Genomic DNA, 17,108 nt, shown 5'->3' with positions numbered 1-17,108 from the left:
CTGATCGTTCATAAATAATATTAGAAAGACAAAATATTCCAGAAGAACATAAACCATGAGAAATTATTAAAATAAATCTACCTACAATCCCTAATATATTTATAGTAAAAATTCCACCTAATACTATTCTTATATGAACAACTGAAGAAAAGCAATTAGAATTTTTATATCTCTTTGTATAATACAAATAAAAGATACAATTATTCCTCCATAAATTGAAACTTTTATTATAATTGTATTACTCTTTATAAAATTAATTAATAATAAATAAATACGTAATAAACAATAACCCCCTAATTTTAATAAAACTCCTGCTAAGATTATTGATCCTGCAATAGGAGCTTCAACATGAGATTTTGGTAATCATAATTGAACGATAAATATTGGTAGTTTAAATAAAAAAGCTCTACTAAAAAATATACATAAATATATATATCAACAACTTTTATTAATTTTATACCGATTATATATCACGATTTAAATAAAAACCCTATATCGTCTAACTTCATACTTAATAGTTAATACATTCATCAGCGAGCCATCTGTTTAATTTATTTACACTAATGACCGTTATATTCAAACTTATTATAAACAAATATTATAAGTAATATATATATATATATATATATATATATATATATATATAGCAGAAGTTTTTAAAGGAAAATTTATAAAAAAAAAGAATAAACAATGATTAATGGTTGTTAATTACTTAATTAGAATAATCACTTTAATAATTTTCTTTTTTATACTAAATAATTGTTGATTATAATTGATTTATTATGTACAAAGCTATATATTGTAGATAGAGGTTCAAGACAAAAATAAAATACTGTCTTTAAAAATTTTATAATATAGTTTTGAGAATCTCAATTTGCATTACTAATATTAAACTTTCCACACGAAATATCATGCACCAATCTTACATCATCATAACCAATATGACACCGACATAAACGAATTCTTTTAATATTTTTGAGGTTATGTTCATGATTCTGACGTTTTGAAGTGAAGTGATTGAGTACTTAAAATTATCAGTTTTTTGTGTTGAAATCGTTCTGAATTAACAATGGAAGGACCTTCTAATAGCAATAGACGTTTTAATTTAAATGATCTATATAAAAAGAGAGCTAGTATAGATGAATCACAAGCAAATCGCCGCCGAAAGCTGTTAGAGCATCAAAAAAGAAATCGGAGAACTGCTCATGATACTTCAAGACCATTATTGACACAATTTGAAGAAGAGGACAAAACCGAATCCAAACCAAAGAATCAAAATGCTTTTTCGAAGCAGTTGATGCTTTCTGAATGGATGGAAGAAATACCTGCAAATTTTGAAGATGATTGGCTCATGGTACCTTGCCCTGTGGGTATGAGAGTGCTCTTAGTTGCTGGCAGGGGCAGAACTAAGGCATATACAAAACATGGTAGATACATATTTGAGTTCCAGTCTGCTTTACCTGGTGGAAGATTCAAGCAGTTCTACAAAACAGCAAAAAATACAATTTTAGATTGCATTTACCATAAACCAACAGAAAGTTTCTATATATTAGATTTAATTGCTTGGGGAAACCAATCCCTTACAAATTGCGATAGAGGATTCAGGTATTTTTGGCTGCAAGGAAAGCTGTCGGAAGGAGCAAAGTTATTGGAAAAAAATTCACACTTGAATATGTTCCCAATTTTGCCTTTATCTCACTATGAGTGTAGTGTTGAAAAAATTTCCTACGTATTAAATAATTGGCCATTATTTGGCAATAATTCTCCAAAGGTTGATGGGTTACTTTTTTACCACAAAAATGCTTTGTATACAGCTGGATTCACTCCAACAGTTTTGTGGCTGTATCCTTTTATGGTCCCGGAAATCATTAGCAGAGGTGTCATGGTGAATGATAATTATATGCGGGAAAAACCAGTTGACTATAAAAACCAAAGATTGTTTATCGAAAAGTTCAATCAGGAACGAAAATCTTGTCTAAAATCAATGGTTATAAGAACAGAGGATACAGTTGATAGCTCAGCAATATCAGATCTAGACCAAGAGATGAAACTAATTAGTATTTGAAAATTTCATTGGAAATATTTTCAAAGCTAGATTTTTATAAAAGCAAAATAACACTTTGTTGCATATAATTAACCTAATTGTGAAATATAATTGAATTGATTTTGAGTTTAGTTCAATTCATATTTTTATTGAAAATCCCTAGGTTAAAGCGACCGTAGCTAATCAATCATGTTCCATATTGAGCAAAATCATATTTTTCCATGAATTTTTCTTATTATAACTGAGGGCATTTTTGGCATTTCAAGCACTGAAAAATGGAGTGACATCGTGGCGTCAATTGATATATGAATCTACAAGAGCATATTTTATTTAAAATTTATTGTTGAGAAACTGAATTTTAGTATCGTACTAGGTCCTACTTTTAAAATAATGAAATGTAATGATTTATTTCATATTTAACAATATAACCTATAAAAATATTTAATTTTCCTTGCTAGTTATTAATTAACCATGCATAGAGAAACGAAGGATAATTCTGCTTTCTATGAAATATACATTATTGATGTTTTGAGGGAAATTCTTAAGTTGATTGAAGACTGTTGATCTTTCTGATGATCAATTCAAACATAGATAACATATCAAAAATGATCCTGAAAAACCTCTCAAAAGCCAAATGGATATTGGTTGCGGATTCCAGATCCAAGAATTGACAATGTATCCCAAGTGCTATATTATATTGGATTAGAGATATATCTTAAATTGCAGTCCCAGATGCTAAAATTTTGGCGATTGAAGAAATTAACACATACTAAAAAAACGAGAGATGAATCAGCTAAAACCAAAGCACATATTGAGTTTTGCTAGTTGTAATTGGCCAGGTGGACAACTTATGGTTTAAAATCAAAATAATTATTGATGAAAATGTATGGAAGTATCCAATTTTATAGTATATCAAATAACATATTTTTATAGTGCTAAAGTATTTTATTTGGTATACTATCAAAATAAACATGCTCATTTGATTTTGAAATATTTTGTTACTTAAACAGTATTGTAAATTTAAATTTAAATAGTATGTAAAATGATTGTTAAAAAAATGAATTTAATAAAATGAATATAAAATTTTTGCTGTATTTTTTTGGTCATTATTAAGTCATGATTTTGAACAACTTATAAATCACAAACTATTTATGAAATATATGCAAGATATTTTTAAATATACAAACATTTTAATTTTTAACTTTCTGTAGGATAAGTTAAAGAAATTGCAAAAAAAATCGAAAATGAAAATTTTTGTTTATATTTACGTTTTAACAACTTCTGAACATTTTTGCATAACTTAAAAAAAGGAATGTATGTGTGCGGATATAAATTTTCAAAGACGATTTTTAGAATACGAATACAAATTTTTCAAAAAGTCATATTTTCTTCAACATTTTAAACTCTCGAAAATCTATTTTTTTAAGTTTTCAGAAAATTTGAGCTTTTTTAAAAAAATTAGTTTTCGGTACGAGAAGTTTCAGCAATTTGCCTTAAGGCACGATGCCATGCACCAGTTACTGTAATCGTAAAAAATCGAAAATAAGGTTTATTGAACTTTTTCGCATATATTACAAAAAAAGGATGTGTGTGTATGAGTGTGCGGATACAATTTTTCATCGACGATTTCTAGAACACAAATCAACCGATTTGAATGATTCAAAAAGTATTCGACTCCTATTGACCAAAAGACGTATTGATTAGTTGTTGCCAAAGGCAGGACTAGCCGGTTTGAAGATACGTGCCAAAAATGATAAATTTTTGTTGAGAGAACGGAACGTCGAATTTGAATCATTCAAGGAACATTTTACTAATATTGACGAAATTAACAACTGGTAAACTTTTTTCAAAGATCTTAAGAAAATTATAAAGCTTTTAAAAATTTAAAATCATGGTACGGGAAGTTCCATTAATTTGTCTTAAGACACGATGCCATACACCACTAGTTAGGAAATATTTTTACATGGAAAGGCTGACATCAGTTTACAATGGATGCATGAAATCCATTTACTATATTCCCTGCAAGTCATTTTATTTAATATTTTTGAATAATATAAATATAAACCTGTCAGCATTGAAATAATTATTGTATGGAATTCTAATCTCGTGCAACAGCATTTGCATATTAGAACAGTTTAAAAAGCTCAACTTACGATAAGGAAGTGATAAATTGACTGAATCACTTACGATTAATTTCATTTGAATTTATGAAACAACCAGTTTGTGAAAAAAATATATGCGTTGTGGAAATTGTGTAAGTTTAATCTATTATGAAATTTATTCAACGGATAATTGCTGTTATCTTGAAATTACTACGAAATAATTACTATGTAACTATAAGTACGAGTATAGGTAATGACTTGGCTTTGATAAGAGGGAACTATCAAGATAAATTTAACAGTGGATAGATTTTTTTAATTGGTGAAAAAACGATTTTAAAAGTTATTGAGCTTCAGGAGAAATTTTTTCCAGAAAATCCGACGTGCTAATTTTGTTTTCTCGACGTTCTAAGTTATTGTCAATCGTTTGAGACCAAAATTGGGAAAAATTGTAAGTTTATATGTGAGCACATTTTTGACCTTAGAGGCGACCTTAGAGGCGTCCATGTAGCGTATGTAGGTTTTTAGGGGGTGTTTGACAAAAAATACAAAATACACGTGGGAGAGAAAGGGGTATAGTAAGATATCACGTGTATTTATTTTTTACCTGAGTTTTTTTCAAAAAATTCAAACATTTTCAAAAAAAAAAAATCAAAACTTTTATCATTTTTTCTTGTAAATAAAAATACACGTGATGTTTAGAGGGGGAAGGGGAGTAATTTTTAATATCACCACGAATCACCAAAGGAGAGGGGGGTCCAAAAATCCTTAAGAAATCAATCACGTGATTAATGGACAATCTCTTACGTCGCAATTTTCTCAAAAACATCTGAACCGATTTTCAAATGAATTTGAAAACCATTCGATGAAACTCGATATGGACTTGTGTTGGGTAGATTCTGGATAACTATTTATTTAGAATTAGGAGAAAAATGAAAAAACTTTTGTCCTGAACCAATTTTGAAAATGAAATAAATAATTTTAAAAAAATCTGAATTTTCAAAATATTTTGATCTATTTTGTTACAAAATACACTTCAAAGATTCAAAATATATTAACGTACTTTTCACAAAAACAAATTAATTTAGAATTATAATAAAAAAAATACAATTTTACTACAAAGCGGTGAGTTCCAGAAATTTATCCTATGACTCAGATCCAAGTTTTGTTTTATTTTAAACCAAATCTTTCATCTTGAAACTTACAATGTAGAAACTAATGCAAATGGAAATATTCGTACTGACATGTTTTGTTTTGATAAGATTTCTTGGAGTAATATATTCAAATCGTGACCTGAGCTATATTTCGTATGTAATGCAATAAACGCTTATTATAATGCAAAATATTCTGTAACACTTTGCTGCAAAAACACCGGCAGATCTAATTTTTTTTTATTATAGCATGAGTCACATGGTAGGTAGACCGTCAAGTTTCTATTTTTTACTTTGAATTTTTCAATGATGAAATTATGAAGTATTTTACTATTTTACAATCCTGATTAAAAGCGCTAACTTTTGATGAAACTTGCCAACACGCTTTAGTACATTTTTTTAAAGAAGGGCTTCTCAAAGTCGACCAATTTGAAAAAAAATGTATTTTAACAAAAAGTTTTAAATCTTGAAAACTTGGATCAACTGCGGTGTTATTTTTTTGACTGTGGTTCTGGAAATGTATTCACGGTTACGGTTTTTCAGTTTAAATGAACAAAATTATTGAAATTTAAACGCAATAACCGAAAAATAGTCATAATTTCACCAAAGCTCTAGGTTGCACTTAAAAGCTCATAATTTCCAAACAACGTGAGATATATTTTTTTCTAATTTTTTTCATCACAGTTAAGATTAATCGATCATCCCGTTTCGGTTTGACGTTGAGTGCTCGGATATCCGGCTATATATAGACTTTCTGTATGAATTTAAAATTTTCAGAATTGGTCGATGGAGAGGTCCTCCTTTAAAAAAAATGCACTAAAGAGTGTTGGCAAGTTTTATCAAAAGTTGCCGAATTTAATCAGTATTGTAAAATGGTCAAATACTTAGCAGTATCATACTACAAAAATTCGAATAAAACAATAAAAACCTTAAAAGCTCATAATTTTCATAGTACGTGAGATTATTTTTCAAATTTTTTTATGACGGTTATGATCAACACTTTAAAATATGCTGAAAACTTCGAACTTTTTTTTCAAAGCAATCGCGCTGCGCTACGTAAAGACGAAATATCAAAGCGCGTAAGCGCCGCGTCGCTGTCTAACAGATGAACAATGTTACGGAACCCATAGAAATGTAAACAGAATTTATACTTATTATTAAAATCTCTATAAAATATTTGATAATTTGATGTGCATATGTCTAATGATCATTTTTGACCTCCAAATGGCATTTTTGTACTCGATCTCCGAAACCGCTAGACCTGCCTTCCCAAAAATTTAATCAGTTCTTCATTGTGACAATACAAGAAAAATATTTATTGAATCTTTGAATTTGGATACTCCATTCTCATAAAAAATAAATTACCATTTTAGGAACTTTTTGTCCCGTATCTTCTAAACGAGTGGACCTGCCTTGTCTAAAAACTAATCAGCACGTCTCCTTATCAATGGGAGATAAATGTTTTTTAAATCATTCACATCGGTTTAACCGTGTTCCCGAAATCGTCGTCGAAAATTTTATCCGAACACACACACACATATATACATTCATTCTTTCTAAATCATGCCAAAATGTTCAGAAACCTTTGAAACGTAAAAATATACAAAAAATTTCATTTTCGATTTTTTTTCAATTACTAGGTATACGGGACGTTAAAGAAATTTAAATATTATCTGTACATCTACATGTTAGACATATCGAATATTTTGGTATATTAGAGTATTAACCGAACTAATAAAATAATCATATTATTATCGTATTATTTTTTACGACTCCATCCACGTGTGTAAATAAAACCATATGTTATTCCGTGTATTGCAGAATTTGCATTATATGTTCTGATGCACAAAATAGATTAAAATCATCATTAAATATTCGAGGAATAAGGAGGGCAGACCGCAGGGAGCGCCCCGTGATGTAATATAATGTTCGACATCCGATCAAATTATGGCTGCCCTAAATGGACGAAAGAAATTAGGATTTTCTTTTATAAAATATTGCATTATGTACTTACACGAATAACATTTTAATGGCGGTAAAACTAGAACGAAACCCGTCAGGATTATATTCGCATAATGTTATTACAGCTTTACATAATGTCAGGAAAAATTTATGAAAATCTTGCACAACTACAGTTGAAAAATAATAGTTTTTTTAGTCGAGTCTGTGTTCATCTGTAGAACCATCAATGCTTTTGCATTACTTAAAAATAATTATAACTATAAAGAAATATGTTATAGTCCAAAATTCAAAAATGAAGTTTTTTGCATATCTTTACGTTTCAGAGGTTTCTAAACATTTCGGCAACGCTTAAAAAAAATTGATGTGTATGTGTGGGTTATGTATAGATAAAATTTTTCTTCCAAGATTTGAATGATGCAAAAAACATCCGATTCTTATTGATAGGGTAACTATGTGCTGATTAGTTTTTGGCAAAGACAGGCCTTTCGGGGATATGGAGCAAAAAAAGTGCAAAAAATGGAAATTTAGTTTCTGAGAGAACAAGGCATCCGATTAGAATGATTCAAAAAATATCTAGTTTGTGTACTGACGAGGTGACGTGCTGATTTTTTTTGTGAAGGTAGAACCAGCCAATTTAGAGATACAAAGCAAGAAATGCAAAAAATAAGAGTTACTGAAAGAACTGATCATTTGATTAGAATTTTTCAAATTAGTGTGAAGAAATGATTAGTTTTTGGGGATGAATAAATTTTTTTTATTTCAAAATTTAGATTTGGAAATTCTAAAGACTGGGACTGAAATTCGGATTTCAGTTTTAATTCAGTCTGAAAATTAAAAATTTCTCAAATATTTTTTTCCCTTAAGACACGATACCATGCACCACTAGATTTTTAATATAGTAAGAACTTATGTTGGTTTAGCACATAGAAAACCATTTAAATCTTTTATAGACATTTTAGTTTATTGGAAATAAATTAATCAAGTAATAAATATATTTGCATTTGTGATTGAACAAAACAAGAAACAAAAGATATGAATATGTAGGTACTTAAAATTTTGGAAATGAATTAACTCTAGCATAAAATAATAAAATTTAGAAACATTGTTTTAAATTTTTTTATATTAAAAATATTTACTTATTTATAAAATTCTGATATTTATAACATAATATTCTTGAAAATCAAATTATTGGTTAATTAACAATTATTTTTTTATTCTCTGTTTTAGATCAGTTTATGATTTTTTAATTCTGATTTATTTTTATCGGAACTTTTAGCTATCTAATGCTTAAAATATTTATAGTAGATTTCATCGTTCAGAACAATATTTTAGATAAACTCACAATCAGTATTTTATTTATATGTTATAGAATTATATTTTGAATCCATAAAGTACAAGTAAATATTTTTTTACTCAACTACAAATAGATATAAAATTAGAATATTTAAATTTGCTAATGAAATTATGACTGCTTTTTGTGCAAAGTCTTTGTACCAATTATCACAATGTCTTGTATAAATTTTTACGTATGTAAAACAATTTTATAAATTTGAGAATTACCACCATATGTGCAACCATATTTTTAACAAATTTATAAGTAAAAGTAAAAGTAAAATTATAAGTTAATTTATAGTTATCGATTATTATAGTACAACTCGAGTCTTTAGAAAAATTGTTATTTTGGAACAATGTCTTGCGAGTGTAAAAAAACAACAAAAACATTTCTTTGTTTAATTAATATGAAATGTATAATAATATTCATAAACATTGTTACGGTATAATACCTTCGTAATAAACTCATTTTTTAATCATATAATGCAATTTAAAAGAAAATTTAAAATAATTAGTAGAGAGTAAAACTGTTTTTTATTATTTTCCGGAATTTTCCATTTGCTCTGAAGAGGGCTATCACATCAGCGCATTGCGATTTGAAATCTAGTTCTAGGAATCTATAGACACGCGTTCTGGGGCAAGAAGTCAGATATATAGCACAATTGTTTTTATGCAAATCTAACCTCGTTTAGCTCGATTCAAAATCGTGAGATGCAAAATCACAAGAAAAATACTAAAGATTTGGGAAAATACGAGTTCACATTGGTCATATGCGAGAATTCTGTACAAACCACAAAAATCATAATTAAAAAATATTTTTAATTAACTTATGTCCTATAACAAAATACACAAACCTTCTTATATTTGAATATATTCAGTCTTATATTTGAAGAAGTAACACTGGCTACTTCTACTATTTTTCATTTATTTGTCATATGTGATTTAACTATATTTAATTTACTAAATGTCGACTAAAGACATTTGTAAATTATATGGTAAAATAAAAAATAAATAGTCTCACAATTAATACAATTTGTTTCCGCAAATTGTGCAGCTTTATAGAAAATATATAAAATTTTAAACGAAATGTTGGGCTTTAAAATTATCGATTGCTTATACCTTCTTACACTACAGAGTCTTTCTTAATAGTTCAAAATAAGGATTGTGGCATAAGCGCTGGATAACATTATTGTCAAATGATAATAATATCTATGTGCTGTACAAAAAACTCTAGATTTTGATATTTTACGATAGCAGATTTATTCAAATTAAATATTTTCTAATATTAGGTATTCATTTTATATAAAAATTTGTTAAGTAAAGGTATCGATTTGTAAAGATTTTTTTGAATACAAGATGATTTAAATGAAATATAAATAAATATAAAAATAATAACTTTATAATAAAAGCATCCATCTCAACCTCTACGAGCAAATAGTGAGTTTATATAAAAAATATTTGTTCAAAATTTTCTGCACAATTTTTTACACGATTAAAATAGAAAGATTTTAGGCAAATTTACCTAAAATACATACATTTAGCATTCTGTATTTATACAGACGAGAGGTTTGTTATGCAACAAAAATATTAATTCTTAAAAAAAAATATGATTTTAAAAAATATATCTATATTGAGGTTTTTTGTTCGACTTTGTTTACTTATAAATCTGTATTTTTTGTATTAAATATTGTAATTTTTTTAGCTGAATGTTGAGACAAATCTGGTCTCGAAACGTCTGAACCTAAATAAATATTTCTATATATTTTGGGGTATTGACTGTTTTTTACCGCATATCAATATATATACATAAGTACATAATTATAATGTGAATTAAATAAAAAATAATGTGGTTCATAGAAATACGCTACAAAATCATTGTTTTGATGCCTCTAAATTTACACAGAAATATTTCACTGAACGCCAATGTATTTCTAATTCAATAAAACATTTTACGGTGTAAGGAAATATTTAAAAAAACATTAATATTTATTTTAACAAAATAAAATATATGCATTAGTTAATTTAAATTGTCTTACCTTAAAAGTTTTGTATGAAGAACAAACATAAGAAGCGCCGTCTTCCAACTCGTCCAAGCTGTACTTTCTGTCTCCGTCCATTGAAAAAACATATCGGGCGCCCCTGAAAAATATAAAGAATTCAAAACATTAATAATCTAGGTTCTATAGAATATATCATATCTATAAATCTATAAAAACTTCACTATTAGTACTGTTTTCCTAATAAGAATTATTTTTGATCCATTGTGGATTAACCATCACCACTTTTCTTACATTACGAAAATTTAGGATTAAATTTGAATTTGAATACTGAAGGGGTTGCATGGCAACTACATACTGAATGAAAAAATGATAAAGCTAATAATCTTGGTTTGGGAACAATCATTAATTTTAGTTTTTTGTTATAATATAACTAAAATTACATTTGTCAATTAACTGTTGCCGAATGAATATTGCAGCAATAGTAGAATGTTGTGGATCTTATTAAACTAGATTCCAAATTCTATGCTTATCGTTTGCTATAGAATATGTTTTACACAAATTAATTGAATTTTCTAAATGTTCTTCTCTTAAATTGTATTTGCTAATACCAGTTACTGTATTAACTATTTTCTCTTTAAGCAGTTGAATTTTAAACCCGGATTTTTTAAATTACCATAGAATTTAACACACTAGATATCTCGAATTATGCTTAGATGTGTTATCAATATCAATTATCCTATTACTTCAATATATAGATATATTACTTCAATAGATTTCTATGTATTTCTCGATCTATTCATACTCTGGTCCGAATTGATTTTCTCACCTTGGTAAATCCATTCTCAAAGACAATTTATCGAGAAGCGATTCTAACGTTGCAATATCTCGACCTGGTTTAAACCTAAATTCTACGCCTGGAAAATACGGATCACCATTTCTGTAGAAGAGAACTCTTCTCGCCTTCCAGTACGATAGATTTGCATATCTGCTACCCGTACCGCTGTCAAGATTGTGCTGGAATAGAAATAGAAAGAATTTTATTAAATTTGTTAGGTGGAATTAATAAATTAAAATACATAAGAACAAATACAAAGTCAAAGGAAGTATTCAATCGTGTACGTTTCAGTTTATTTGGTACTTTATGTTGAAAATGGTTGAAGCAATGGATTTGAGTTTTTTAGAAGCTATTGTTCTTACGTATTTGTGAATAATTATTATATCTACCTATACAGAATTTAGTTCTATTTTTAGCAAGAAATATTTATTTAATCATTTTCAGGTTAGTTGGCCAAGATAGTGCCTATTCTCTCTAAGCAATACACCCTCAAAATACAAGATTCATATATCTGCACGTTGGTCAGAAACCAAGGATGGTGATGTCAATGTTTTTAAATTTAATGAATCAGTATGACAAATATCAATAATGTTACATCATGATAAGAAATTTTGCAATAAAATTGAAGTTTTTATTTGGTGCATTTATGAGCTGAAGAGTGTTGAACTATGTTGTTTAATTAAAGCTAACTGAAAAATTTGGAGACTGATGAAACGATCAATCACTCCGACCAGTGTTGGGATAGAGTTGCCAAAATAATTGAAGTTGACAGCGTATTAAATTAAGATTGGCAATAAATGCAGAAAAGTTTAGAATGTTAAATCAGTTATCTTTTTTTGAATATATTAGAAGATACTGCCAAATTTTAGAAGCTTTCAACCTTTAGTGCATTACTTTTTTGTTCTCATTTTTTAATTTTTTTCAAAAGAATTTGAAATTAGTTTAGTCATTTACTAAAAATTTGGTTTCTGATAATTACCGTGTTCGCTTGAGGGTACCGTTGCGGCATGGGTGGTCCTATCGAAGAAGTCTCGCTGCCCGCGGGGGGACTCGCCGCCCTTGACTGCGCACCCATAGCAGTAGCGCCCCATCCGCCCCTACCAGCAGCGACCTAGAATATAAAAAATAGAATTGTTTTAAAAAAATTGCTAAATTTATTTTAAATCTCCATGCTACATTAATAGAACAAGCCTAGAGTGGTTTTAAATATCGTTCCAGAAATTATTGTGTACGATATTTGGATATTTGAATAAGCGTAGAAGTAGGAATTTTTGAGTCGTAAAAAATTTTTATAAGTCAATATTATGCTATTTTTGGTATAGATATAATAATCCATTCGATGTAGAATGACATTTGTCAAAGCCTGTCTTATTTGTTGAAGAAATTGGAAGCCAAAATAAAGTTGAACAATAAATAATTTGGTTTCGAAAACTGAATACAGGATTCAATATTTTTATATTAAAAACAAATATATTAAAGAAGCAGTAAGATGATGATAGGAAAATGTAATCAATTATCAAGATAGGGTAACAACATTTAGATTGTTTGATTTTTTACAACAACAAAGATTGAATATCTAAGAAATGAAAGCGTGAAACAAATTATAAATTGGGACCTTTACATTTTAAAAACCTGGATACAGGATCCAATATTTTGACATCCAAAAAGGAAATTTTAGGGAAACAATAAGATGAGATGACGATGGGAAGAAAAATTGTTAATTATCAAGAAAAGTTTATTAAATTTAGATATTTTGCTTTTCTACTTTTTGCCAGGATTGCTTATCTGAAAAATGAGGGCATGGAACAGAATATATTGGGCACATTTAAATTTTGAAAAACTTTGATTCGATATTTTAATATTTCAAAAGAAAATTTTAAGGAAGCAATTAGATGATAATGAGCAGAAGAAATTGTTAATTATCAAGATAAGGTGCTTTAGTGAAATATAGACTTTTTTAATCGACTTTTCTCACTTGATATCAAGAATACATATCTAAGAAATGAGGACATGCACTAGAATATATATTGGTCACTTTTAAATTCTGGTAAACTGAATATAGGATCCAATATTTTGATATTCAGAAAGAATATTTTAAGGAAGCAATAACATAATGATTAGAAGAAGAAATAGTTATCAAAATCATGTGAAGAAATTTAGGTCTATAGAAACGACTTGCAGCAAGATTGCTTGTCGGATAAATGGGGGCATATTCCAATATATATATTATATATATATATTTTCTGTGTTATATATATCGCCCTCAAGAACTCATATATATATATATATATATATATTGGGCACTTTTAAATTTTGAAAAACTTGGATACAGAATCCAATATTTTTATATTGAAAGAGAATATTTTAAAGAAACAATAATATAATTATGTGAAGAAGAAATTGTTAATTATCAGAATTAGGTGAACTAGTCTATTTAGAAATAACAATTCATTCAAGATTGTATACCTGAAAAATGTGGGCATTTATCAAAATATATCTTTTATTGTTTCAATTTTGAAAAACAGGATCCAATATTTTTATATTCAAAATGCATATTTTAAAGAAGATATGAAATGCAAAGAAAAAGATATTAATTGTCAGGATCAGGTCAAAATATTCAGATTTTTAGAAACGACTTTGCGCAAGATTGCGTATCTGAGAAATAAGGTCATGTAACAAAATATATTGGGCACTTCTGAATTTTGAAAAACTGTATATAGGATCCAATATTTTTATATTCAAAGATGATTTAAGGAAGCAATAAGAGAAGTAATAATAATAATAATAATGAGAAATTGCTGATCATCAGGATCCGGCGAAGAAATTTAGATTTTTTGAAAACAACTTTTTGCACTTTGTGCCAAGATTGAATATATGAGAGATTACGACATAGAATAAGATACATGTTTGGCACTTTTTGGAATTTTGAAAAACTGGATACAAGATCCAATATTCTGATATTTGAATAGGATTTTGCAAGAGAGCAATGAGATGATGATGGAAATAACAAATTTTGACTTATAAAGATCAGGTAAAGAAATTTGGATTTTTAGAAACGACTTGGAGCAAGATTGCTTATCAGAGAAATGAGGGCATGCATAAAAAATATATTGGGCACATTTGTCTTTGCCAAAATATTTTTATATTATGGAAGGATGTTTTAACACAGTGATAAGATAAAGATGAGATGAAGAAATAGTTAATTATAAAGATTAGGTGAAGAAAATTAGATTTTTAGATACGACTTTGGGCACATTGAGTCAAGATTGCACACCTGACAAATGGGGCCATGTATCAAAATATATATGAGGCACTTCAAAAAAAAAGTATCCACCAATAAAACCAAGTTCAGGATATGGAACAATTTATCTAATTATCTTATCTTTATCAATTTCCACTTACTTCCTCTGTGTCGTCGTCCTCCGAGTCCGTGTTTTCAGCTGTCACTTCTCCCCTGGGCTGATCCTCTAAGCTGTCAGGTTGGAGACCGGCGGCAGAATCGGCCGGCCCGTTGCCGCTGACCGCCGAATTGTTGGCGGTGACAGCGCCTCCGTTGTCCTCGGCTGCTGCTGAACTCGATGGCGGTGGGTTGTCTTGCTGCCGGCTCGGGGCTCGGGACTGCACTGATGTCTGCGCTGTTGACACCTGCGCAAGAAGTTGATGGTAAGCTACACGTGCGGAGCAGATACGCGCACAGGGCCGAATTGGGAGGAAATAGATAGTTGGATTTGGGATGAGAGTTAGATTAGAAAGAGAAAAAAATTGAGGTTGAAGTGCTGAAAACATTTTCGAGATTTTGTTGACCCTCTATGGGCCGAATTTTTGTTTCACATCCAAAAATATTTGCGGAACAGAAAATCTGGAATTCTAAGCTTATAGATGCAAACGAAAACAAAAAAATCTGTTTGAACCAATTTTTTGGTATCAATAAATTATATGACTATGGATTCACAACGGCCTATAAAGTTTGCACTTCTATGTATAAAAATGTTATTTTAGGTTGAAATGTCTAGCAAAGATCAATAATGTTTATATTCGTTAACTTGATAACGTTATAGAAATTAGATTTATGCCCCATTTCACAAAAAAGTCATTATTATTTAGCAAAATATCGAAAAATTTCGAATGCTGCCTGAAAGTTACGCAAAATGATTTAGATTATTCGATAATGTGAAGAAAATTGGTCGTTTTGTAGTGATTTCTTAAAATGCTAAAACATGATCTATCTGTGCCCTTTTCAAATATTTTGGATAATATAACATATTTGAAATTTGAATAAAATGTTATTGTCTCATTTCAAAAAATCAATAAATTATGGTCTATAGGCTTCAAATGTTTCTCCGATCAAATTGGCTTTCCGATATTACAAATTGGAACAAACGCAGCAATTGACAGAATCAAGATATTGTGTAGAGCTTCGAAAAAAGATTCTAATGATAATAAAAAACCAAAAAGATTCTTAAAGATTTTTGAAAGATAAACGTTTCTATATTTTATATATATATACGTTTTGGAATTAAATACGTTGCATCTTCAGGACATCTGGTAAGAAACGTGATCTTGACAAGAATCTTTGTAAAAACTTTTAAGTTTTTTATTATCATTAGATACTTTGTTCGAAGCTCTACAGAGTATTTACAAATCCAAAGCCCAAGCATCTAATTTTTGACAAAGATTTTAGAAATTTATCTATTGAAATTAAAAAAAAAAAACAAAATGAATAAACAGAATTTTGCGCTATTTGAAAGTTTATAAACATGATTGTAATTTAGATCATAGCAGATTCATAGCAGTTATAATGATTTTTCAAGTAATTCATATTATTTTAAATAAACTTAGATTTAAAAAAAAATTAAAACTTTTAATTATCAACTCTAAAAATTAAGTAAATTTGAAGTATTTAATTTTATTTTTAAATAGTTTTAATTAGAATTAATATATAATAAAATAATTGATGAGTTCAACACGTTAATTGCCATGTCAATCACATATGTCTGAAGCCAAAAAGTTCTTCATGAGCCATGTCAGACATATATGTCTGACAAATTGACCTAAAATGTTATTTGTTCGTCGAGAAAAAATATTTTAATATAGGGTTATGTTTGTTATATATCTGTGACATAAAAAATAATTTTCAGGAATTTTGGCAAAAGAAAAAAATTTATTGGATTTCTTTGATACATTATTAACTAAATTATCTAATAAAGTCACCAAGGCCCATGTCAATTTTTTCTGATTTTATCGTTGCGATTAACTTGTTGATATTTATATTGAAATAAAAATATAATAAACAACGATAAAGAAGAAGAGGTAATATTGCAATAGTGCAAAATTTATTATTTGACCATCCTAATTTATATTATTTTTATATTATTTAAATCAATTTTCAATTTTTTTAAAGATATTAAATAAATTTATTTATGCCAAAGTTTGATATGTTTTCATAGTGTATTATACTCGGTAAAACTCGCTTTAAATCGCTCACGCGCCTAAAGAAAAGATCGTTCCTTACGATTACATACTACGATTCAGAGTTTAGAAACTTAATTTTACTTATGAAAAACATTTATATTTTTGTTAAAAGTATATCAGCTTACCACGTTTATCTTGAAAATCATTATAAAAAAAATTGTTCACCATTTAAAGGGGTGTTCTAAAGTAGCGATTAAAGAAAAAGAATTTTCT

General features: G+C 28.3%; 2 protein-coding genes across 2 annotated transcripts in view; one reads left to right on the top strand and one right to left on the bottom strand.

The window, feature by feature from the left end:
• The first annotated feature begins 1,069 nt into the window (after positions 1-1,069).
• LOC113374748 (snurportin-1-like) lies at positions 1,070-2,065 on the top strand. Its single transcript, XM_026614719.1, has one exon. It carries the CDS (start codon positions 1,070-1,072, stop codon positions 2,063-2,065), a length of 996 nt encoding a protein of 331 aa, XP_026470504.1.
• An 8,110-nt stretch (positions 2,066-10,175) lies between these two features.
• Positions 10,176-17,108, bottom strand: part of LOC113374747 (echinoderm microtubule-associated protein-like CG42247) — a 37,634-nt gene continuing 30,701 nt past the window's right edge. Inside the window, exons 2-6 of the mRNA XM_026614718.1 lie at positions 14,826-15,068; positions 12,403-12,534; positions 11,415-11,602; positions 10,625-10,727; positions 10,176-10,181 (exon numbers count right to left, since the gene is read on the bottom strand). Of these exons, the coding sequence (XP_026470503.1) occupies positions 10,176-10,181; positions 10,625-10,727; positions 11,415-11,602; positions 12,403-12,534; positions 14,826-15,068 (672 nt within the window). The remainder of the gene's footprint in view (positions 10,182-10,624; positions 10,728-11,414; positions 11,603-12,402; positions 12,535-14,825; positions 15,069-17,108) is intronic.

Source organism: Ctenocephalides felis, unplaced genomic scaffold, assembly GCF_003426905.1.
Source record: "Ctenocephalides felis isolate EL2017-DRISC unplaced genomic scaffold, ASM342690v1 CF-g0.4_SCAFFOLD_01886, whole genome shotgun sequence".
Taxonomy (NCBI): domain Eukaryota; kingdom Metazoa; phylum Arthropoda; class Insecta; order Siphonaptera; family Pulicidae; genus Ctenocephalides; species Ctenocephalides felis.
Note: the sequence above shows the minus strand (reverse complement) of the source record. Positions and strands in the feature narration are given on the sequence as shown.